At 43.4% G+C, this 24,982-nt stretch overlaps 1 protein-coding gene and 1 long non-coding RNA gene across 11 annotated transcripts in view; one reads left to right on the forward strand and one right to left on the reverse strand.

Moving 5' to 3' along the window:
• LOC135388418 (galactosylgalactosylxylosylprotein 3-beta-glucuronosyltransferase S-like) overlaps positions 1-2,266 on the forward strand; it is a 30,305-nt gene extending 28,039 nt beyond the window's left edge. The window contains exon 5 of the mRNA XM_064617976.1: positions 2,107-2,266. Within this exon, the coding sequence (XP_064474046.1) occupies positions 2,107-2,226 (120 nt within the window). The 3' untranslated portion in view covers positions 2,227-2,266. The remainder of the gene's footprint in view (positions 1-2,106) is intronic.
• LOC135388419 (uncharacterized) lies at positions 16-24,895 on the reverse strand. Of its 10 annotated transcripts, none has more exons than XR_010421358.1 (3): positions 17,347-23,904; positions 16,831-16,965; positions 16-138 (listed from the first exon to the last, which is right to left on the reverse strand). It is a non-coding gene; the product is annotated as an uncharacterized LOC135388419 (long non-coding RNA). The 10 variants fall into 10 exon arrangements; XR_010421356.1 differs by lacking the exon at positions 16-138 and adding an exon at positions 24,717-24,895 and having other exon boundaries at positions 15,272-16,965; positions 17,347-19,825; XR_010421355.1 differs by lacking the exon at positions 16-138 and adding an exon at positions 15,272-16,322 and having other exon boundaries at positions 17,347-23,899.
• Positions 24,896-24,982: the final 87 nt, after the last annotated feature.

Genomic DNA, 24,982 nt, shown 5'->3' on the forward strand with positions numbered 1-24,982 from the left:
ATATCTCTTGGAAGATGGAGGCGTCCGTCACTCGTCCGTCAGTTTGCCCGTATCTCAGGACTCGTGATATCAGGAACGCAGACTAGCAAGTAACTTCCTCACCGTACGCTTGGTGGACAATTCCAAACGACGATATTGCTGAAATATTAGCAAAAACGTTAATGGCAACATTTAAAATATAAATTTAAATACCTCAAACCTCATGGTCTCAATCTTAGCCCAGGTTCCCTTATCAACTGATTTAAGCTTTTAGCCATTAACCTTTTTAAGATGTTCAATCACATGCAACTGCAGTTGTAGGCAACTTATTCCCCTTGTTTCATCAGCTTCATACAAGGCACCTAGGCAATCGCGCCTGATTGCTAATGTTGCTAAATGTCCTATTATTGGATATCTTTTCTCCCTTTGGTACATTTACAGCGCGCTATGGTGGATACGCCGCTCTCAACAGTCATGTCTAGTTAAAACTTGATCTCTTGACGTTTGGCAACGTGTCCCTGAGCTTGTGGAAAAGTGAAAAGACCAAATCCAAGGTGAATAGTTCAAGGCTCAATCCAGCAATAGAGATTTTAAAAGCGTAAAAATTTCAATATTAGCAGGTTCTGCGCAAGAAACCACAGTACGGGAAGGGGATGCCACTTTGCCCTCTGTGTAGTAGCTGATATGGCGTGAGATACCTGATTCATTAAACGGTTAGCGCTGAGTAAAACAAAGCAAGGGCCATCCAGACCAGAAGAGTATATTATAGATCGGAAAGAGAAGCTCTCTTGTTATACAACCCTCGCATTCTTACCCTCTTCCCAATACATCTCTCCTTCTCTTTCGTGTCCACGTATGCTTGTATGAGTTCACCATTTCATTCTCTATCTGATCTGATGAAGCGTGATCCGCCATGCGAAAGCTTGTTTCGGCCCAGTTTGTACTCATTATTCTGAATGTTCTACGGCCGTCTTGTACTTGACTCACCCTACGGCCGCTCTGACACTTAGGTACATGCTGTTAGCGTCGTTCACTACGTTATTGAAATGTACAGTGACCGTGTAAGAGAATAAACTATGAAAACAAACGTACCAGTAGCGTTAGACTGTCTCAAGACAAGCATTACTGAGGCGCTAGGTGGTACGCGCCAGGCTTTGCACTTGGTGATATTCTTTCCATTAACCAGACCTTACACCAGTTACAAGTCGCTGTCAGCAGTTAATTTTCCCCAAAATAAACATTTATTTAATAGCGACGACTGAAGCCTCTGATGCGGACGATCCGACGATTCAGGTACAGGGTAATGATAAATCATGACGACCAGCCTAGTAGTAAAGAGCGCGCAATCTGCAAAGATGAAGCATATTAGTAGGGTGTACCCCCTTGCTTTCTTCGAGGAACGCCCATGACATGAAATGAGCACAGCACAGGTGTACTTGGCTGCGATTTATATCCGCCGTTTATGCTGCACGACATATCCATAGTGTTACATCGACAGAACCATAGGCGTCTCGAACCTCGTGATCACGAAAGTAGTACGATGGACCGGAGAAAAAGCGGAGTGAATAAAAGCCTGCAGGATGAAGCACATTTCATGTACCGTTCAGCCACCTATAGGGTACTTCCAAGTATTTTCAAAAGTATACTGTGAGCAAGGGGCTGTAGAACTACCCATCCACAGACACCTATAGAGGCCGACGACGAAAGCGTTAAATGTGAGAAAAGCATACTGGCATAAAACCGTAAAATAGCAAATAGATAATACGCAAAGGGCGTGAAAAGAAGAAACATGTTTTGCAGGCCCCTCATAATCTACGGTAGGTGTTCACTAGCCACAACTAAAAAGCATAACGAGAGCAAAACGAGCAGTATATTCATTTGAACCCTCGAACGTGCTCCGGAGGACATTTCGTCAGTGTCGCTTCTGTGTGCCTCTTATGCGCGCGGAATGGCATTTGCAGTCCAAAGACACTGCTTATTGGAGACCAATGTAAGGTAAAGGTAATTATGCAACGCAAATGGAACGTTTTGTGAGTGCTGAATGTCTTATGAATTAATGTCTGAATTAATCCTTTGCAGGTTCAAAACATAGGATGACCTCTTACGATTAGTTTTCTCTTTATACAGGTTCTGGTATGGCACACGCAGACGCTCAACCCCTTGCTGGGCAATACATCACGCTCCATACCCGTGAACCAATATCCAAACTCAAACCTCAACGAGCTAGCAAAAGCACTGTCATATTGAATATTACCGGCCGCCACTGAACCAATAATAACAATTTTCTTATTCACACACTGGCTTTGTCTTTTACGTACCACTGACGATTGTCCGGTTTTGTCTAGCACAAGCGACGGTGCCCGTGGCAATTTTCTGAAAATGTGCTGCTAGCAGGAACGAACTGTGGAAACCCGGTACATTATCGCGGTGATCTTGAAAGCGGAAGTTAGCAAGCTATCTAGTGTAAACTTCGTCTAGGTGTCATAAACACAGGGTTATGATATCTCGTTACGACAAATCGGACCGTGGTTCGTATTTCGCAGCGGTCACCACACAAACATCTGGTGATCACATCGTAATGAAGCGCTATTTTAGGTCTACTCGTCCGCACCTGAGAACCTTCGTGTCTGTGTAGATAGAGAGAGGAAGAACAGATCACTGAGTAGCGTACTGCAGACAGATTTTATAAACAAAAAGTGGATACCTGTACAGTACATACCTGAGAACCCTTTACTGTTTGCGGTTTCGATCCCTTTATTTGTTTTATTTATACGGTATATTTGAATACAATCTGGACAATTTGTGCTTACGTACCCCAAGAACACGCTGACATCCTGTCAGTGTCACTGTGGGACAGAAATGACATCCTGGGAATATCACAAACAGGATCCTCAATTTAGGATGAGACGGGTTAGAATGAGACTCTAGGGATGATCCTAGGGACAACATCTGGGGACAAAAATAGGAGTCTCAGGATGATGACGATGATTAGTATTTTAATGGCGCAGCAGCGACGGAGGCTATAATACGCCAAAACATTGCCAAAAGTGTACTTGTTAAAAATGGGGGGGATATGTTTATTATATATAAAAAAATAAGAGGGAAAGGTTAGCCACCGGTATGGCGGCTTGCTATTCCCAGGAAAAAAGGGGAAATGTTAAAAATGGAATAAGGTTAAAAACAGTGCATGATACCAATTAACTCAAGTACTGTGTTTTCAAAAAAAGTTTCCTTAAAATTACAAGGCGTTTAAAAAACCAGTGTCTCTAATAAAATTATAGACTCTACTAAACGGTAAAAGACCGTCATCACCCAGCAGTAGTGCTGGGTGGAGCGGTAGGTGATTTCTATAAAACTCGTGGAAGTGACGATGGCGCAGAGGTTCATACAGAGGAGTCTCAGGAGCATAATAGGATCATGTCCTTCTGCATGTAGGTATAGCGACTATTCTTTCATTTCTGTCTTTTAGGAGTGAGCAGACGTTTATAGTATATTAACTCTTTTTTGCAGTTTTCCAACCTCGGCCACCAGCTTGTCATTTTATGTTTCTCCTCTTCGATTGTGTTTGGTGACCAACAATAGGCGCCGCGGTATAAAAAGCAAAAATATAATACGTCCTCTGCCACTAGGTCTTTGAAAGAAATATGCGACAGTGGCTGAAGTAGCTAAGCTTAATTCAATTTCATGTGTATGCAACACTGCAGTGATGAATTCCTTGTAGTATTAGGTTACGACCAAGGTAACTTCCGTGTTTCTTACATCGTTGATTTAAAACATCCATCACTTTCCTGTACCTTCCACGAGCATGCTCCGTGTAGCATTCTGTCAGGGAGCTTGCTCGGATGTTCATGGCAGCACGATCTCAATGAGAGATATAGCAAGCTGTATTTTATCGCACATTGAACCCAGTGCATGGAGTATCCATTGAAATAATTCAGTTTGTATTTGTACCGCTGTATCATTGTATTTTCTCTTGGTAGTATTTTAGTAGTTTATACATGATTACTGTTGGTTCGGTTGAATTTGGACAAACAAACCGGAACACTAACTAATGGGCATTGTAATGCACAACGCAGTATTAAAGTTACTTCCATATATGTGCTCCGGCTAACGTACGCAGGACGTACGCAAATGACTATCACTGGAAGATCCCATGATGACACACTCTGGATGTTCTCCGGCATCCCATCACGGACGAGGACACGATGACACATTGAGGACGTCCTGAGGATCGCGAGTGTTCTTTAAATTTATACTTTGTAAGTACATGCAGGTACCCCGAATGTGGTCTAGGACTACGTTTCCAAAGTTCACTGCTGCAGTTTCATTTCAAAATATATGTGCAATATGTGCTCGTCACAAGCTACATACATGTGAGAAGCACATTGTTGCGACTGTAGCATAGTTTCCCTGTTGGCCCCTGGGCGGCGTTCATGTGAGTTGGTTTTGCTGTACACAAAATCTTATTACTCTGTCTTCAAGGCATCACCAATTATTTATGATGTGTTTGAGACGAGCGCCACTATATTCACTTTCCGAAATGAGCTTCCGTTCTTGCCTCATCTCTCTCAAGGTGCTCCTCACTCCCCCCCGCGTCATCGCGACGTCCTGAGACGTTCATCTTCGTCTAACACTGAACACCTCTTCGAAATTCGCCGGAATACACTCAACGGAAAGGTGTCCTCGGCCTCAAATATGTCTGCACGTTTGAAGAGGCACAAATGCCTTTTACGGCGGCTTGCCTACAATAGGATCTATAAGAATCCGCAACGTTTGAATTTGTCTCAGTAGTGACGACATGGCATTCTTTCGTCGGTGGTTCCTCGTCTGCTTTCCACCGTATTGGATTTGTTTGCTTCGTCCAATGACCAAGAGAATTGAAACGACATCTGTTATCGGTACCATCCTGTCCTCGAAGGAAAGTGAAGAATATTCAGGTATTTTAGAGTGACCGGAAAATACCACTACCTTTCTGCACTCCCCAAAATCATACATGACTAGAGCAGCCCCAAACATGTTACAAACGTTGGGCATCCGTCAGAAGGAAGTTCCGCTAACGAGCTGAAATTCTTTAATAGCAATGGAGGAACCTGTCGAGAAGAAGCTGAAAAGTTTTTAAAGATCTCGGAATGGTGTAGGTCACCTAAAATTTACGTATCGCTGCTGAGAAATAGCTCGCCTCCTGTCCTGTAGCTAGAAGATTACGATGATGATTATGATTGGAAGTTTAATGGCGCATTGCTTAATGCGCCATAAACTGAGGTATGATTGAGACAGTGGTGATGTTATGGTTATTTAAGAGTAAACACGATGACTAATAAAAGATGAGTGTATACGTGTAAGACTACAAAAGGCTAATACCAACGTCTCTCAGGAAATCAAAGACGCTTGTAGGTGGTAGTGGTGGTGGTGGTGGTGATGGTGAAAGGGCTTGTAAAGCCGCTTGTAAAAGGGACGAGAGCCTCTTCACCAAGCAATAGGGCTGGGTGAAGAGGTAAGAAGTGTTTATAAAATGTTGATGTTTATAATTTTGTGTTTATAAAAGTGATGTTTGCGATGTATTTCATGATGTGTGCATGTGATGAGTAAGTGTACAACAGACAGCAGCTGACCACAGTGCGCACACTGAGGTGGCTCCTCTCCCCGAAGTAAGAACCCGTGTGTAAGGTATGTATGGCCTATACGTAACCTTGCTCGTAAAGTGCACAACAGGCGGTTTTCCAGCCGGTCTCCTGTATCCTGTATGTGAGGTTTAACCAAGTGGAGCTTGTTATTTGTCTCTGTGTTCCAAAAGGCTTGCCACAATCTGTGCAGTGATTTCTTGAGTGCCGATCTCACGTCTTGCACGGACATCTCAAAAGGTGTGATGTCATTTTGGAGAGCAGCTGCTTGATCTGCCAACTCATTGCCTTTGATGCCTACGTGGCTGGGCACCCACCATAGGATGAGGGAGTACCCCTTTGTTCTTATCAAACTGGCTAAAGATCTTGCTCACTGCACAAGAAAGTTCTGTTGTTGTGTGCTGACTACAAATTGCGTTAATGGAACTCAAGGAGTCTGTATATATAACAGAGGACTTTATGGAATCTTGAAGGATGTAGTTGAGAGCCAAGATAATGGCGTAAACCTCGGCAGTAAAAATTGCTGCAAATGTTTCTATACGATGAGATCTTGTGTGTGCTCCACAAATCATGGCACAAGTCACTCCTGCACTAGACTTGGACCCATATGTGTAAATCTTAGTATGGTTATCGAAGCTGTCTTTCAAGTGTGCAAACTCTTCTTGAAGTACTGTTTCTTGTATTTTGCCAAAGAGGTGTCATACCTTGGAGATGGTTCCCAGGGTGGGATCTTTCTGCTGAACTCTACGACTTGAAGGTCACAGGACGACAAACCATGACAATCAAACTCTGATGTAATTCGTAAAGAGAATGGAGGGACAACAGAGAGCTTGATAATAAACAGCTGTTTAAAGCGTGTATGCTTGACGCAAGTTGAGGCTGGATTTTAGGGTAGACTACGAATTCTAGGTGCGTATGACGTACCGAGGTAAGAACGCTGTCTTTTCAAGGAGCATTCCTTCGATTCAACATACAGACTCTCTACCGGAGACGTTCGGAAGGCGCCAAGCACGAGCCTGAGCGTGATGGACAGGGTCTAAGGCTTTCAACACAGACTCTCGAGCAGAGCCGTACACAAAGGACCCATAATCAATTTTGGAACGAATACATGCAGTATACACATGGTGCAGTGTTTCCTGGTCTGCACCCCAAGATCTGTGAGATATAATTTTTAGAATGTTTAGTGACTTGACACACTTTATCTTTAGGTTCTGGACATGTGCCTTGAAGGTCAGCTTCGAGTCGAAAGTGATGCCAAGAAATTTGGCTTCTGGTTGAACAAGGATATCTTGTCGGTTAAGCTGCAGCGTAGGCGGTGAAAACAGTCCTCTAATCCTAGAGAAATGGACACACAGAGTTTTCTCAGCTGAAAATTTAAATCCATTTGATGAAGACCACTTGGCCATATTATTGATCGCCACCTGCATCTGTCGTTCGCATATTGACAGGTTCGTGGAGCAACAAGATATTTGAATGGCATCCACGTACAAGGATAAAGATATGGATGGTGGGATGACATTGGTCACAGAGTTGATTTTCACAATAAATAAGACAACACTGAGAACGGATCCCTGCGGGAGAGACCACTCATTGGTTTCTACGTAAAGGCTCTCGACAGGCGAGGTCCGGAAAGCTCCAAGGACCAGGCGCAGTCCCAGGTGATGTACAGGGTGCAACATTTTCAGAGCAGAAGGGTGCTGACCCATACACCACACAACCGTAATCAAATTTTGAAAGGACAGTGGAGACATAGATCCGGTGTAATGTATTACGATCTGCTCCCCAGGATTGGTGTGAGAGTACCTTTAAAATGTTCAAAGACTTTATGCATTTTTTCTTGAAGGTTTTCAGGTGAGCTGAGAATGAGAATTTTTCGTCGAAAATGAGACCGAGGAATTTGTGTTCAGATTTCACGCTTATACTTTGGTTGCACATAGAAAGAGTGGGCTCTGGGAACTTCCCCGAACCTTCGAGAAACGAACACAAACTGTCTTGTCGGGAGAGAATTTGAAGTCATTTTCCTGAGACCATTTAACCGGTTTATTTATTGTGAGCTGTAGCTGACGTTCGCACACCGATAGGTTAGAGGAGCAATAAGAAATCTGAACATCGTCGACGTACAACGAGTATTTGATTGATGAAGGGATAACACTTGCTAAAGAGTTAATCTTTACGATGAAAAGGGTCACGCTAAGTACGGATCCCTGCGGGACACCATTTTGCTGGATGAATAGACGAGATAGTGTTGTCCCAACTTGTACCCTGAAAGTTCTCCCCTGTAGGAAATTGGTGATACATTGGAACATTCTGCCACGTATACCAAGTACATGCAAGTCTCGAAGGATACCATATCGCCATGCTGTATCGTATACCTTCTCTAAATCGAAGAAAACAGGCATACAGTGCTGTTTCCTGACGAAGGCTTCTCTAATGGTAGTCTCCAAACGCAAAAGTTGGTCGAGTGTTGAGCACGCAGCTCTAAAGCCACACTGATATTTATCTAAACAATTATTTTATTCTAGAAAATACATAAGACGGTTGTTGACCATGCGCTCAAAGGTCTTTCCCAGACAACTTGTCAGCGCTATGGGTCGGTAACTGCACGGGTACGAGGGATCTTTTCCTGGGTTCAGCAGTGGAACTGTGGTTGCCTCCTTCCAGCCAGAAGGGAAAACACCTTCTCGCCAGATAAAATTGAAGAAATCCAGGAGAGACTTTAATGAAGTTAAAGACATATGTTTAAGCATGGAGTACACTATGCGATCAGGTCCAGGTGCCGAATTTTTAGGGGATGACAGAGCCCTTTGTAGGTCCGCCATTGAAAAAGGTGAGTTGTAACAACACCTCTCATCTGACCCATTGTCAATTGCTTGCCTTTCAGCAGATGATTTAATTTTTAGGAAATCTTTGCTGTAATGGGATGAACTTGACACTTGTTGGAAATGTTCCCCGAGGGCATTGGCCTGCTCCTCCATACTTTGACACACTGCACCATTTATTTCTAACAATGGTACACAAACAATGGTTGGACGCGAAGGCAAGCAAAGAAAGAGTCTTGGAGAAATTTCGTATCATCCTTAAATAGTAACACCCCATCAAAAATAATATGGGACAGACTAAAGAAAAATAAAGGGCGACTATACAAGCTTGTATATATCATGGAGCTTGTATAGCCGCCCTTTATTTTCTTTAGTCTGTCCCATATTATTTTTGATGGGGTGTTACTATTTAAGGATGATACGAAATTTCTCCAAGACTCTTTCTTTGCTTGCCTTCGCGTCCAACGTGCTTTCGCCCGAGCTCTCCTGAAAGCAATTAGGTTTGTTGTAGTGGGGTGGCCGTCGAAAGACACCCCACGCCCGGTTTTGTTCTTTGCGTGTGCTTCCACAATCGCTCGTCCACCAAGGCTTGGAGCGCTTGGGGAGGCGGCCAAGTGTTTGCGGAATGGACTGTTCAGCGGCATTTATAATTGTATGAGTGATCAACTTATTTGCCTCCTTAACATTCAAACCCTGAAAAACAGAAGACAGGAAATTTGCTTCTCTTTCAAATATGTCCCAATTTGCCTCTTATAATTTCCACCGTGGTGGACGAGTTTTTATGTTGTTAGTGCAACCATGCAATTTAATAATACCCGGAAAATGATCGCTACCTTGGGGATTCTGTTCAACTCTCCAGTCCATGCAGTGGAAAAGAGAAGAACTGCACAAGGAGATGTCTATTGCGGAAAACGACCTTGATGCAGAGTTTACATATGCTGGCAATCCCGTATTTAGTAAGCAGACAGTCCTTGCAAGGAAGACTCGTTCCAACATTCTCCCACGACTATCCGTTTTTTTGGCTCCCCCACAAGATGTTGTGTGCATTGAAATCTCCAAGCAGAATGAACGGTGGGGGAAGCTGGTCCAAAATATGTTCTATTTGTTTCTGTTCAACAGCTATCGAAGGTGGAAGATAAAGCGAACATACAGTTATTACATTATCGAGACAAATGTGAATAGCAACAGCCTCAAGTGTTGTGTTTAGTGGAATGTACCTTGCAGGTAGGTGTTTTCGTGTCAGAACTGCGACACCTCCAGAAGCCCGTGCTGTGTTGGATCGGTCCTTCCTAAAGAGATTCCATTGTCTGAATGGGTTAGGGTTACAGGGGTTCAGATAAGTTTCCTGCAAACAAATACAGGCTGCAGTGTGTGTTTCACAAACATCGTGATCATCATCTATATTTGCGAGCAGGCCTCGGCAATTCGACTGAAGGATATTGCTAGGATTCACTAAGATAATTACGAGGAGGAAAAGGAACACCCGCATTGTGTAGTGTGTGTGTATTTTATGTGAGTTTTGTGTTGTCTCTGCATGGCTTTATGGAGCCTGTATTCTTGGTGGGGGTATTTTCTGCTGCTCCTTATGCTTTCCTCTACCTCTACCACCTGACTTCTCCCGCTTGTCCTTCCCCTGAGAAGAACCAGCTGGAAGACACGACGACGACTTCTGTGATGAGCGGTCGTCGTCGTCAACTTCCATTGTTATGGTTTGGGACGGATAGCTTGTAATCTCGTCCCAAACAGAAGGGGAGCCAGGAACCTCTGATGAGGTTGTTGCCGTCCCGTTTGGGCTGGCAGTTTGGCCAGCCTGAGGGGACACTTCCGTGACCCTCTCTTTTCTTTGGGGAGTGTGGAGTGGAGGTCCAGGAGTCTGGGTCTCCACAGATACTCCGAGTGGTGCCACTCCCCTGCGCACCACTTCGGAGAAAGTGCCTTTTTACTGAAATTCCAGTTGTGTCTTAGCTGCTTTGTATGTGATGTTTTCTTCTGTCTTTATTTTTAAGATTTGTTTTTCTTCTTGAAATCGGGGGCACGACCTGGAGTAGACGGGGTGCTCACCACGACAGTTTACACATTTTACATTGCTTTGGCAAGGCTCTGGTGTGTGGCTGCATTGTGGGCATGTTGCATGTCCCCTGCAGGTCTGCGAGCTGTGTCCAAAGTGTTGGCATTTAAAGCAGCGCCTCGGGCTAGGAACATATGCCCTTACTTGACAGTTGATGTATCCTGCCTTCAAGGAAGAAGGAGTGTATGGAGCTGAAAGGACAGGACTAATCATATAGTCCTGTCCTTTCAGCTCCATACACTCCTTCTTCCTTGATTGATGATTAGTTGGTATTTCCTTGCCTTCCCTGCGCATTAGAATTCTTTTTGCGAGCACGACTCCCTCATCTTGTAAGCCTTCTTCTATTTCGGTATTTGAGCATGGGAGCAATTCATCCACAGAAATCACACCTTTTACAATGTCCAGAGTGCGATGTGCTGTGACAGATACAGCTGCATCGCCAATTTTTCTTTAGTGAATGGAGGGCTGCGCTCTGTTGTTTTGTCTGAACTAGAACCTGAATGTCACCTGTTTTTAGCTTTTTGGCCTCATAGGATTTCTCTATTAACTGCTCTAGAGCCTTTGCAGTCACAAAGGGAGATATCTTTTCGAGTGGGCAGTTCTGGTCTTCTGAGTGTAGGATAAGAAACTTTGGGAACCAGGGTTCTTGAGTCACATTAAGAAGACTCGTAGTTAGTGCCTCGTTGCGGCTTCTTTTAGGAGGCCGATCACGTCTTTTAGAGGTTTGAGTGTCCATGCAAAAATATATGGTGTTCAGTGCAGTAGGTGTGTCGGCCACCACCAACCCCAACCAAGGGAACATACTCTGCACATTAACACATCCCTCTGCACTATACCCAAGTGCAGCTTCTGGAGAGTGAAAAGACTGCCCAAGGTTGACCCTTGCCGCCAAAGAAGGTGAAGGGAGGAGAAAGAAAAAAAGTAATCAAAAGGGAGATGGCGACTAGCTGAATAATCCTGGCTGGGCCTTCCAGGACCACCCTTCTATGGGAAGCTGGGGCCAAAGCGGTGTGTTGCTTTCCCGGAGGGGCCCCGAAGGGTCCTAAACAACCTCCGGGTCCACTCAACCGCCAGGATCCCCCTTTCCCCAGACACGGGAAAGCCACGCACAGCTATACGTCGGGGTCTCCCTCCTGCGGCGACCCAACCGTGAATGCAGGAGGGGGCTACTGCGGCTGCTGCCGGGAGATGGGGGCGCCAATTTCCCGACGCCGGGCGATACAAATTCGGCGACAACGTATCGATTGCATTAATCAACGCTGGATTCAAGCGGCCGATAATAAGACATCATTATGTAATACATTCCGAATTCATCAATCAAGACAACAAACGAAAAACTTCAAAGATTGGAATAGGACAGTTGTAATTTATCGGAATAAACAAGCATATAACTGAAACAATAAATGTAAACTTTGTCATCATTATAATGAATTCTACGCATCACAATGAAAAACACTTCGCATTAGGCATGGCTAGACTGAGAACAGTGATCGCTAAGGAAACGAATATTCCACACTGTGTGTAAGAATTCTCATATGGAATCAGAGCTGACAATGAAATAGGATTTACCCGACTACACTCTGTACAGGTTCAACACCCGAAGGATAGAATTGCCGGAGAAGGATCGGTCATTGAAATTTAGAGGCATCATACATCAGTCTATGATTACAAAAAAAAAAGGATCACTAATCTTTTGTGAAAACGTATCATCTTTCATGAATTAAATTCAGTGAATGTATATTTCTCAAACAGTTGCACTAGCCCAGACGTAGGAAAAGAAGAAAAGGCGTCTTTGACAAGCAACCCGATTGGAGTGCGGAATAAATATTTTCATCAACACAGTTGTCCGTTTGTATGACTGGATAGGAAAAATGAGCCGTCGAAGATAGGGCAAAAGACAGACATGTACAAGATACTCAAAAATGTATTTAAGATAAGATAATAAATACTGACGTTAGAATGTAATTAAGATAGAGTATAAATACATGAAAATTAAAGTAATTAAAATAAAGTACGAAATACTTCAAAAAGTATTTGAAATAGAATTAAGATACTATTTATCTACTTGCACTATTTACTGTTACTATTTGAACGCAAAACGTCACTGGTCAATGCGGCAAGTCGCCGCTATGTGACATGAATCACCCGCGTACTACGCAAGCCGCCCCTGCGTGATAGGAGTCATCTAAACACAAGTCCCAAAAAGATGACAAAGAGATACCACATAACACCACTAAGCACATGTGACCCAGAACAAAGCAAACTTCTACAGGTCCCTGCCCGGCGAGGTCAGAATTCGGCGTTACCGCGTCAGGGCACACAAATAGAACCCTCACTCGCCGAGGATTAGTACACACGGGGCAAGATCTCTAAATGGAAACTTCCAAGAAGGGCCAATGTCCGAGTCAAGTCCGAGGAAATTGTCACAGAACAGGCAAGGTAATGGAAAGACGAGACACAGAAAGTTTGAGAGGGAGATCCAAAATATGTAACTAGAGTATTGAGTAGAAAATACCATAAAATGTATTTTAAATAGAGTACAAATACACAAAACCGAAAGTATTGAGTAGAGTACCAAAATACCGCAAATTGTATTTAAAATACAGTAATTTAAATACAATACTCCAAATACGTACAAGTCTGGGCAAAACGGGAAATAAGGCAACATAACTGATTGCGGCGGGATAAGTCAGAGCGTTCGCGACACAGTGTCATCAACTTTTACAATTGCATTCGGGTTCAGTGCCTGCGAGATAATACGAAGCCTTCGCGAAAAGCAAGTCTATTATCAAATGCCGCGATGCAAGTGGAGGATTTTACAAGCATGATGTGCAGGTGAAGTCTACATTTCTAATCACGTAATCTTCGTAACAGAACGGCACACAAACGTATATGAAATAATTTCCAAGTGGCAATGAGATTTTGGGAGGAGCGGGTTACACAACTGTCATCAGAAATGCTTAACCAATATACAATGAAGATGAGCATTATGCATGAACACAATGGAAGATATGTTATATTAATTATAATAAGCAGATCAGCACAGGTCACACATAAACGTCGATACAATTCACAAAATATACTCGAGATTTCCCGTAGCCATACTGAAAAACTTATTTTAGTGTCATAGCATCCGGGCACTACAAATGGAAAGGCCATACTTTAATTTTATAAGTTTTTAGCTCATAACGTTGTAAAGCGCAAACTCCACATTAAAGATCATTTTCTTCTTTAAATTTCCGAAGTCAAAACTGCAAAGCTATTTCTTGCATTTTTTTAAATATACAGATTAAAAAGTTGTGCATATAGTCACACATGCTATAAAATATATTTGATTGTGGCTTAAATTTATCGATTCACATTCAGGAGAAGTGGTGACTACCACACATCAGTAAGATTAAATTAATTTTTAAATTAAATCTTAATCAATATATATATATATATCAATAAATATAAATCAATTAAATCTTAATAATTAAAATTTGAACAGGTGTTGCGATTTACGATCAGTGTTGTAGAATGTGTAATTTCACAATACGCAAGCTTTAGCGCGCTCACCTTGACGAGCACTCTTTCATTATTGACAGAGAATGTAATCGAATGGATTGATATTGTCTATATACGGCTATAACGTAATACGAATTCTCTATGTCGTGGATATTAAAAGTTACGAGTATCTTTCGAACGAAATTACTCAAAACTCGAAGAAAGGGTGACCCTCGTCGACGATCCCGTTTCCGGAAAAAGCAACACGCTCACGTGCAGTACCGCGTTAACGCGTCGGGCGCAGAATCGCGTTCGGTTTCTGGTACGGCGTTGGGGAAACGCGGCCTGGCGTGTTGCCGAAAGGTCTTCGCGGACGCGGGTGACCCTTTCTTCGAGTTTTGAGTAAATTTCATTCGAAAAATATTCGTAACTTTTAATATCCACGACATAGAGAATTCGGATTACGTTATAGTGTATATAGGAAATGTCAATTCCACATACATTTTATGTGTCACGGGGCCTTCCTGCAGAAAAGGAGGTAGAGATGGAGAATAATACGCACATCATTCTGCCCAATGTAGCAAGGAAAACCCTGTTTTACTGCACTTGCAATTATAAATGGTGTAGTTGTCCACGAAGCGTGGCTGTTGGTGGGAATACTTTTATACTTTACTTTACTTATACTTAGGGTTCCGAGATTTCGGAGTTTTCATTTTGGAAAATTCGGAGGGTGTTTATTGGAGTTTTCAGCTTTTCGGAAATTCGGAGTTTCTCGGAGGAGTAAAAAGTCTGAAAAATGAACGGCGCCGATTTCGGAGTATTGCGCACCAGTCATCGCAGAGACAATGCAAAGAAGGATGTGCAAAAGTGACTGGGACCACACGATGTAACGCACGGATGTTTTAATACCCAGCTAGAGCTATTGAAGTAAAAACAAGCGTACTTGCACAAATTGTGAACGGTACGCAGACTAAAAATGAGTAGCAGCTGTGACGAACACACAACTGTTCTGTGCCAAACCAGCCCAGTACCCGGGGTCAAGTAGAGTCACTAGGGTCGAGGATACATAGAATAGATCGGACAAGTGCGTATAGTATCCTCCTTGTGTGCATAGAAGCACCACAAGGGCTCCTTGCAGATGAAGGAGGAGGCGAGTGCCCCCTTCTGTAACTGCTCAGGTGGTGGTGAGCAGCAGCGGAAGCTCGTCGATGAGCAGAAGAAGGTGAGGGACTCACTAAACAGACTCTGTGAGGTAAAGGGAAAGCATTAAATGCAACGACGCACACAGAGGACAGTGATAGATAACAGAACTATGATTTATTTACTTTGAGGGTTATAGTCCACTTAACACAGCAGTTCTGTTGTCATAAACATGTATACAATTTCTTGAGTAATGATAGCTCTACACTGTACTGTACAATACTAAAACTGCAATGAAATAGTTGCTGGCACACAGTTGTGCCTCATTAATAGGGGCTCCTTTAGTTCCCATCAAAATTTTCCATAAAGCAGATAGTCCCTATTATCGAGTACTAAGGAAGTAACAGTACTCAATGAAACAGTTCAAGCTTGACATTACAGGTGAATGATGCCTGTCATGGTACGCTCCCAAGATTTTTCCCTCAAAGTTCTTGTGTCCTCATAAAGAAAATCACAATAAAAAAAATGGGCGTAGCTTTCATTTGTACAAGACACTACTTGTACTGTAGTGTTTTCAGAAGTTCTCCTGTTCAATATGGGGAGAGAGTTGCTCAACTTCTCCTGCCTCAATGCTGATACCAACCATAATAATGAGCCAGAAAACATGAACTACATGGGGTTTTTACATTGTTCTACTGTTCATGGGGTAGAGTATTGCGCTTGGTGATGGAACTCTACAATCACCATCGTAGCAAAGGTGTCGGAAAAGCGAGTTTCCATATTAATGAGGTCCATATTAACCAGGCACATGTGTGCTTCTGTCTATAGTAGACGAATGAAAAATTTACAGGGTCTGTGTATAGTTCTAGTTGTGTATAGATAGTATATCCTATTTACAGCTATTCTCTGATATGAGTTCATACTTTGCTCATGCAGGAGGGCAGGTTCCAACCAGTGAGGTGAGTCATCTGAAACACTGTCCGATAAGCAGGCTTCTGCGTTGTGATGCAAGATTTCTCACGGACACAGGATCAGGCTCATAGTCTTCTGCTCCCTCCTCCTCCGTTTGGCGCCACCTTCCGCCCGTTCCTCACCAGCGTCGTCCAGGGGTTCAACAGTGTTGTACACTAAGCACATGTTATGGAGGACGGCGCATGCGTTGATTATCTTGCAGCTCCGATCCGGAGCGTAGTGCAATGTGCAGTATCTCTGGAGGCACCGAAATCGCATCTTCAGTACCCCAAAGAAGTGATCAATGTACACACGGGCCCTCCTGTGTGCAGTGTTATAACTCTGTTCCTCGGGTGTTGAGGGCGAACGGACTGAACGGACTTTCATAGTAAAATTAATTATTCTAAAAACGTACATTGTACAAATGTACATGCTCAACTGCAAATAAATGAGTAATGCATGGAATAAAAATTAATCATTTCTTGGCACTGGTGCAGTGAGTAACAATTACTAGGCATGGTATGCTTTTCAGCCAGTTACAAACAAATCATTTTCGCAATAAAGAACTCAGGGACAATGTGCTGATGCCAGGGTTCGAAACCTGGATCTTTCTGGTCAGATATGCTACCATTACGTGTGTTTGTCGTCCCTGGTGAAGCCTGCCTCGGCTAATACATGTTGGAGTCTTTTTCAGTATTTAAAGGTGCCAGAACTCAATATGCAAAGCTGCGTTGTTGTGCGTAATCGGTACACAAACATCTCATACCACGTAGCAACACTCCATCTTCGAATACAGTGGCAGCTGCTTGGTGCAGATTGCAGGCTGTCCATGCAGATGCATCGTGGCATGATCCGGGAAACCTTGCGTTCGCAAAAGAATCCGCCTCGAGGAGGAAGAAACCTAACGGGCGTTAGTGTTGTTAACTGTCGTGACATTTATCCTTGGTACATAAAAGGCAAGAATACCACATATTACTACAGATGAGGCATGGGATAATAAATAATTGTGTCTCTGCAATAATGGGTTCAGCTGAAAAATGTCTGTTGCAAAAAAGCTGAAGCACCAAAATGCTCTCCAATCTGCACCCAGCGCTAACAGCACTGTAGTGGTTCGGTTCACACAATGCTTATGAAAATACCCCTATAACTTGGTCAGCGTCGCTTGACTTGCAAACACTCCTACTGTATGCGACATATCGAGAGATATTATGCGATATTTTTGGGGAGTGTCATTAAATTGTGGCTGGCGTTGCAGTGGCATATTAAATAAATAAGCACGTACCATCAAGACGTTCATGGAGTGATAGCCTTTATGGCAATAGTAATTACCATCAGCAAACCGCGGACCAGAGAGGCTTGGCTGCATAATTGCGAACTGCGTACCGCCGATAGCCCCTGAAAGTAATGCACAGAATTACACACTGTGGGAGAGAGCCCCTCTGCTTTGTTAATAAGATCAACCAACATATGAAAACACATGAGTTCACAACAAACTCCAGTCTTCAGAATTAGTGGCCTGAATCGTGTACTGGTATTCACGATGAATAAACGTTATACCCAGTTAATGGTGCACTTATAAGTTATAATCTACATATTATTCTATATTCGTTACGTAATAAATCTACAGGTATTCCCGGTGATTTTAATCCAAGCGTCATCGAAATTAATCCACGTGCCATGCAAACTTTATGGGGCATGGATTAATCTGGCTGGCACTTGGATTAAAATCGCCGGGAAAACCTGTAGTTACAAATACGCACTCAAGACAAAGCATGAATAATACAAAATAGGTTGTTCTGAGTAGTAAGTACTGACCACGCTTATCCGGAAACGCTACAAGGCTTCTGGACGCCATTAATTAGCAATTAGAGCTAATTGGGACCCCCCACATTAATCAGCATCATCCAATGAGTCATCACACTAATTGGGGAGCGTCTAACTAGTGTCCAGACCACCCTGTGCGTTTCCGGATAAACGTGGTCATAAAAAATAAAAAAATAGATAGAGATAGAGTGGAGAGAAGGAGTTTAGTTGAAGATCAACGACGCCATCTTGAAGGAAGCGGCCCGGAAAGGCCGCTGACCATCGCCGGGCGACGGAGCACAGAGGCAGGTTGCAAAGCATCCCAGCTATGACCACAAGTTCCGGACATCCTGTGACGTCAGCTGTGACGTCATCATGGCATGTCTGGGCAAGTTAGGACAGCTCTGGACATGCAAGGAGAAAAACACTCGTAATACAGAGGCTGGGAAAGCAAGAGTATGCAAACCATCATTAGCTAACAAGAAAAAACAATTAGTTACACAACAAATGAGCCCACCAGAACAGGAGCGCAGAACCATGCGACTGCTCCATCCGAGAGGCAGGCAGAAACTGACTCGTAATGCTTTTTTGTCCTGTATAAAGCCCCGCAGCTGCACCCCCTAGCGGTTACTTTCTCAACTAATCTCACAACAAAATTATTAAGAATCACGCCAGCGCTACTCCCGGTCCCAAGGCAGAAGATGATAGAAAATGGCGGGAACGCCCGGACAACAGCAACCAGCACTGGCACGAAAATCGCAAACAAAGCGGGAACAAAGTTGACGAAAGCATTAGTTACGCAACAAATCACCTCACCACAGCAGGAGCGCAGACCGATGCGACTGCTCTCGTCGACAGCCAGGGATCAAGTGACGACGGAGCGAACGACCGCACGTCTTTTCCCAACGAGAGCCAGAGGTGGACTGACGTAAGCGCCACTCTACGGGTGCTACGCATGCGCGCGCTCGTAGCGCCCTCTGCGCGCTCCTACCGCCACCTGCGAGAGGCTAAGAGAGAAGAGCATTCCTGCGCCCCCTGCTGGCCGTTCTCATTGGTCGTGAGGCTAAGTGAGAAGAGCATTCCTGCGCCCCCTGCTGGCAGTTCTCATTGGTCCAGACATCATCCTATTGTCTCAGGGCTACACTGTTTTTTTCCCACTAATGCTCCTTTGGTCAATCTGCAGTGAAGCCACGGTATGACGTCATCATGCACCTGCGTGGCTCAAGGACGCGTGCGCTCTAGACAGGGGACCTATTATTTATTGAATCACTATCACAAGATTATTTCCTTTATTCTTCTATAACGATTGCATAGGAAACTATTGCAGAAGAGCACCATGCATGAAAACTGATCGTAGGAATTCCAAAGTCTTACTAAATGAGACTTGCAAAAGAACAAAACATCCTAACATGTAACTCCATCAATGGCTAATAAGAGGACTAGGCACTCAACAAATCAACGCGCGCAGAACTCGGGGCAGCACTATCGTCAAGACGACAATGTTCCTTGTCAAAAAAGAAAAAAATACTAAGCGTCAACAAAGGAAAGCATGCATATCGGGGCATATCAGGACAAATTCGTACGACTGCTGGGCAACAGAGGAAAACAAACACTTGAACAGAGTGAAAAAGGCACTCACCATCATTTTTCCCGTTCACAGCATTCCCTCATTGTAAATCCGCTCGTCACAAAATCCACCTGCATCGTCGAACACCATTCACCAGTGACGAACCACACATCCGCACCCCATCAGAGGCAGACAGAACCCCACCTAAGCTACGCTCTTCCACTGACGGCCAACGCCAGGAGCAGAATTTGCGTGTCGAGACCCGTCAGTGTCCAAGAGAGAAGTGAATCCTTGCGCCCCCTGCAGGCCGTTCTCATTGGTCGTAACGGCATCCTATTGTCTCAGGGCTACACAGTTTTTTTCCACTAATGCTCCTCTAGACAAGGTCAACCTGAAACAATAGTCTCTCGGTATGCGGTCATCATGCAGGTGCGTGGCTCAAGGACGCGTACGCTCTAGACAAGGGACATATTATTTATTGAATCACTATCCCAAGATTATTTCCTTTATTCTACTATAATGATTGCGTGGGGAATTATTGCAGAAAAACACCATAGACAAGAGGAGATTGTAGCATTTCATTCCCAAAGTCTTACTGTACAGGAAAAAAAATGGTTCAGCAAGACATAAAGTCACACACCTGTCCCCCTCGCGGTTACTCTCTGAACTAAATGAATCGCAAAATTATTAAGAATAGCTCTACTCCCATTCAAGGCAGCACTATCGTCAAGAATATGTCTTGTACAAAAAGAAAAAAACTACATGCAGAAGGAAAGCATGTCAGAACAAGCCCAGGCATGTCAGCACATGTTTGTCAGACAAGGGGGGAAAAAGCGAAAAGAAACAAAGAAGGAAACCAGCATCAAACTATTTCTTCTTATTCAAAAACAGTGCTCATCATAAATCTGCCCAGGACAATACACACCATTTTTCTATTGCCACACTTTTTTCCAGTAACGGTCAATGCATTGCTACAGACTGCGTGACGTCATCACATCCTGTCCGAAGAAGAAGACACCGGCAAAGACTCCTATTATTTATTGAATCGCAAGATTATTTCCTTTGTCCTACTCTTAATGACATTGATTCTCTCATTAAAATTCAACAAAAAAGCACCCTGCATATTAACGATTTTCACCCCAAAGGCTCATCATGGTCATTAGAATTACAGTAAACTACCACTGCTCTTTAAAATAATAAGTGAGTCCACTCCACATCACCTCCAGGCCCACCCGAGAGCCAGGCAGATAATTGAATAATGATGCTTTGTTCCTCCTGAATAAAGTCACACAGCTGTCCCCCTCGCGGTTATACTCTCTGAACTAAATGAATCGCAAAAGTATTAAGAATAGCACTATTCCCATTCAAGGCAGCACTATCGTCAAGAATGTTTCTCTTCAAAAAGGAAAAATCTACATCTAGAAGGAAAGCATGTCAGAACAAGCCCAGGCATGTCAGCGCATGTTTGTCAGACAACAAGGGGGAAAAAGCGAAAAGAAACAAAGAAGGAAACCAGCATCAAACTATTTCCAAGCACACGCACTCCTCTTGTTCAAAAACAGTGCACATCATAAATCCGTCCAGGGCAATACACACCATTTTTCTATTGCTACACTTTTTTTCCAGTGACGGTCAATGCATTGCTACAGACTGCGTGTCGTCATCACATCCTGTCTGAAGAAGAAGACAGCGGCAAAGACTTCTATTAATTATTGAATCGCAAGATTATTTCCTTTGTCCTACTCTTAATGACATTGATTCTCTCATTAAAATTCAACAAAAAAGCACCCGCATATTAACGATTTTCACCCCAAAGGCTCATCATGGTCATTAGAATTACAGTAAACTGCCACTGCTCTTTTAAAATAATAAGTGAGACCACTCAACATCACCTCCAGGCTTATGTAATACGTGACCCTTTCTATGCTCATACATTCGTTGTCTGAGGCTACACCCGCGAGCAAAAAAGGCGCGGAAGCCGGGTGGGCAAAGTTCCATTCGCGCATTGCGAGCATGAAGGCGGGAAAGGCTGCGAGCAAAGTTCTATTCGCGCATTCCAAAGCACAAGACAGAACGCCTTTACGGGAACACGATAGCATTCCTATACTATATTAATGATTATTGCATTGCAGTTTAGAAAAACTACAACTAAACTATAATTTTAGGAGCCCATTAAAATTCTACTTTCTATGGAAACTATAATTGCCCTATTACTTGGATCGCTACTAATGAAGCGCTCCAATTTTTTCTCTCTTCCCATTTCAGCCTTGTCATGCAGGGAAGCAGACTCATATCCAACATAATTAATTTACACTGAGGGTGCCGTGCTTCAGGAATTCCTATCCTGCGCTCAGGTGCAAGCATTTCTTCACGGATACCTTTAACAGCTGACTTCCTCAACATATCGAACACCCAACAAAATCAAACAAACAATCAGAGAAACCCTCTTCTCAGCTGTACCATGCGACTGTCTTCTTCGTAAAATCGGTGATCTGAGGAAGAGAGCAGCGAAAAATTGCGCGCACTTGTGCTTGACTTAAAAAAACCTGAAGCATATGCCAATAAACCAAGAAAAGGACACTCATGTCTGGTATCTGATAGTGCCACATACACAGACGCATTGTCGCAAAGAAAGCACAGGACAGGGATACACAAATTTCCTTAGGTGAGCAGGGAAAAGGCTTAAGACCTCAGGAATAATCGGAGAATCACCGCTTATCGCTACGCGGCTAACACAAGATAACAAGATAATAGCGGCGGGTAAAATTGCAACACTGCTAAACAAGCCCCAACATGCCATCATGACGTCGCAATCCAGGAAAAAGAAGCACGCGCGCGCACACAGCAGCTCAGGAATGCACAAGGAGAGGTGCTTTATAGGAATTTCTACTCCACACACTCAGATACCAGCATTTCTGCACAAATACCTATAACGGCTGACTTCCTCAACATATCGAGGAAAGCGAATACTAACACTCAACATATAACAAAAAACAAACAAATTCCATTCTCATGAACTCTCTCCTCTGCCGAGCGGCTTTCTCCTGCTCTACCTGGATGCTGACTGTTTCCCCTCATCTACATTCTGAGTAAAAGCCGTGAAAGGAGAAAAGAACCGCGAAAAATTACACGTATGTGTGCTCCAATAGCTGTAACTGCAAGAAACCGTAGCGCACGCCAATACACTGAGAAAAATACGCCTATTTCTGCCACCAGATAATTCTTGCATAATGCCACATACACAGTCGCATTACCCTTGCGTAAAGAAAGCACAGGACAGGGATACACAAATTTCCTTAGGTGAGCAGGGAAAAGGCTTAAGACCTCAGGTCACCACACATCGCCACGCGGCTAGCACAACATGACACCAACAAGATACTAGCAGCGGGAAGAACTGCAACACTGCTAAACAAGTCCAGACATGCCACGAGGACGTCACAAATCAGGAGAAAAAAAGCACACGCATGCACGCAAAGAGGACAACGCATTAAACACACGGAGCGCTCAGGAATAATCGTAGCGTTACCGCACATCGCTACGAAGCTCAACGTCTAACACAAGACGACAACAACAACAAGATATTAACGAAGGGTAAAAATTGCAACACTGAACAAGTCCAGACATGCGACATCGCATACAAAACACTGCTCATCGGGGAAAAGGCCTAAGCCCGCGGCGGATCATCATAGAGCATACACAACTTCATTTTTCTACTTCGCGTAAACTAAACGCGGTCTGCTTGGAAAACGACGTACAAATTTTCTTAAGGAGCAGAGAAATATAGAAATTTCTACTCCGTGCTCAGATACCAGCATTTCTGCTCAAAAACCTGCAAAATTAAGCACTGCTTACTTCGTCAAGATATCGAACACCCAACAAAATCAAACAAACAACCCCACTTCCACTGGTAGAACACTATTCAGCTTTTACGCAGGAGGCTTTCTTCTACATAAAAGTAGAGAAAATAAGAAAAAGAGCAGCGAAATATTACACGCACTTTTGCTTGACTTAAAAAACCTGAAGCATATGCCAATAAACCAAGAAAAAGACACTCATGTCTGCTATATGATAGTGCCACATACACAGACGCATTACCCTTGCGTAAAGAAAGCACAGGACAGGGATACACAAATTTCCTTCAGTGAGCAGGGAAAAGGCTTAAGCCGTACCGCCTAGGAATAATCGGAGAATCACCGCTTATCGCTACGCGGCTAGCACAACATGACAGCAACAAGATATCAGCGAAGGGTAAAAATTGCAGCAAGAAAGACACTACTGAACAAGTCTAGACATGCGACATCGAATGCCAAAACACTGGTGATCGGGGAAAAGGGCTAAGCCTGCGGCGGATCATCATAGAGCATACATAAGTTCATTTCGCGTAAACTAAACGCGGTCTGCTTGGAAAACGACGTACAAAGTTTCTTAGGGAGCAGAGAAATATAGCAATTTCTACTCCGTGCTCAGATACCAGCATTTCTGCTCAAAAACCTGCAAAATTAAGCACTGCTTACTTCATCAAGATATCGAACACCCAACAAAATCAAACAAACAACCCCACTTCCACTGATAGAACACTATTCAGCTTTTACGCAGGAGGCTTTCTTCTACATAAAAGTAGAGAAAATAAGAAAAGAGCAGCGAAAAATTACACACACTTTTGCTCGCATAGCAATAAGAGAAAAAAATAAAATAAAATAAAATATCGACACACACGCTAATAAACTGTGACAAAGACACCCATTTCTGCTATCAGATAATTATTGCATAATGCTAAATACTCATTTGCATTGTCCCTGCGTGAAGAAAGCACAGGGCAGGGATACACAATTTATCTTAAGCGAGCAGGGAAAGTCACTTCTACTCGAACAGCTTAATACCATAAAGTCTGAATTTTTGCAAAGCAAATAAAGCTTGAACAGCGCTACGAACGTGACAGACACATACTAACAAACAAACAAATAAACATACAAACAAACAAACAAACAAACACTTCTATTCATTTCTATTGATAAAGGCGTAAACCACACTACAAGAACAAAGCACGCTGCTTCAGGAAAGCGTATCAAATGCATCGCAACAGGACCGGCTCTCATAAAATAGCCTGCCCAAAACGAAGACTTCACCAGGTTCGCGAGGTAATTCCATTAAAAACGCTCTCGGTCTATCCTACAGATAGCAATGCAAGCGCTGCTTCCCTTATTTTTTAAGCCACTATTCCACGCAATGGTACATAAATGTATCACTCGTGTCACATGAAAAAGCACACACAAAGAACTTACTTGTCAAGTGGGATCCCTGGTTCAGGAAAGCGCGCGCGCACACACAGACACACACTCACATTTTCACAATCACAAACACAACGTCTATTCTCACAACCACATAAATCCATATTATTCCTCAGGTCAATAATTATCCTACCATCGTCAAAAGATGGCTCACTCTTGTATGCGATCGCAAAGCGATAGGTCCTCGTTCCGGATGTAATAGGATATCGCCACTCGGCCGACGCGAACCAAAAAAGAAAGAAAGGAATGCGCGTTCGCTA

This window comes from Ornithodoros turicata, chromosome 3 (genome assembly GCF_037126465.1).
Source record: "Ornithodoros turicata isolate Travis chromosome 3, ASM3712646v1, whole genome shotgun sequence".
Taxonomy (NCBI): domain Eukaryota; kingdom Metazoa; phylum Arthropoda; class Arachnida; order Ixodida; family Argasidae; genus Ornithodoros; species Ornithodoros turicata.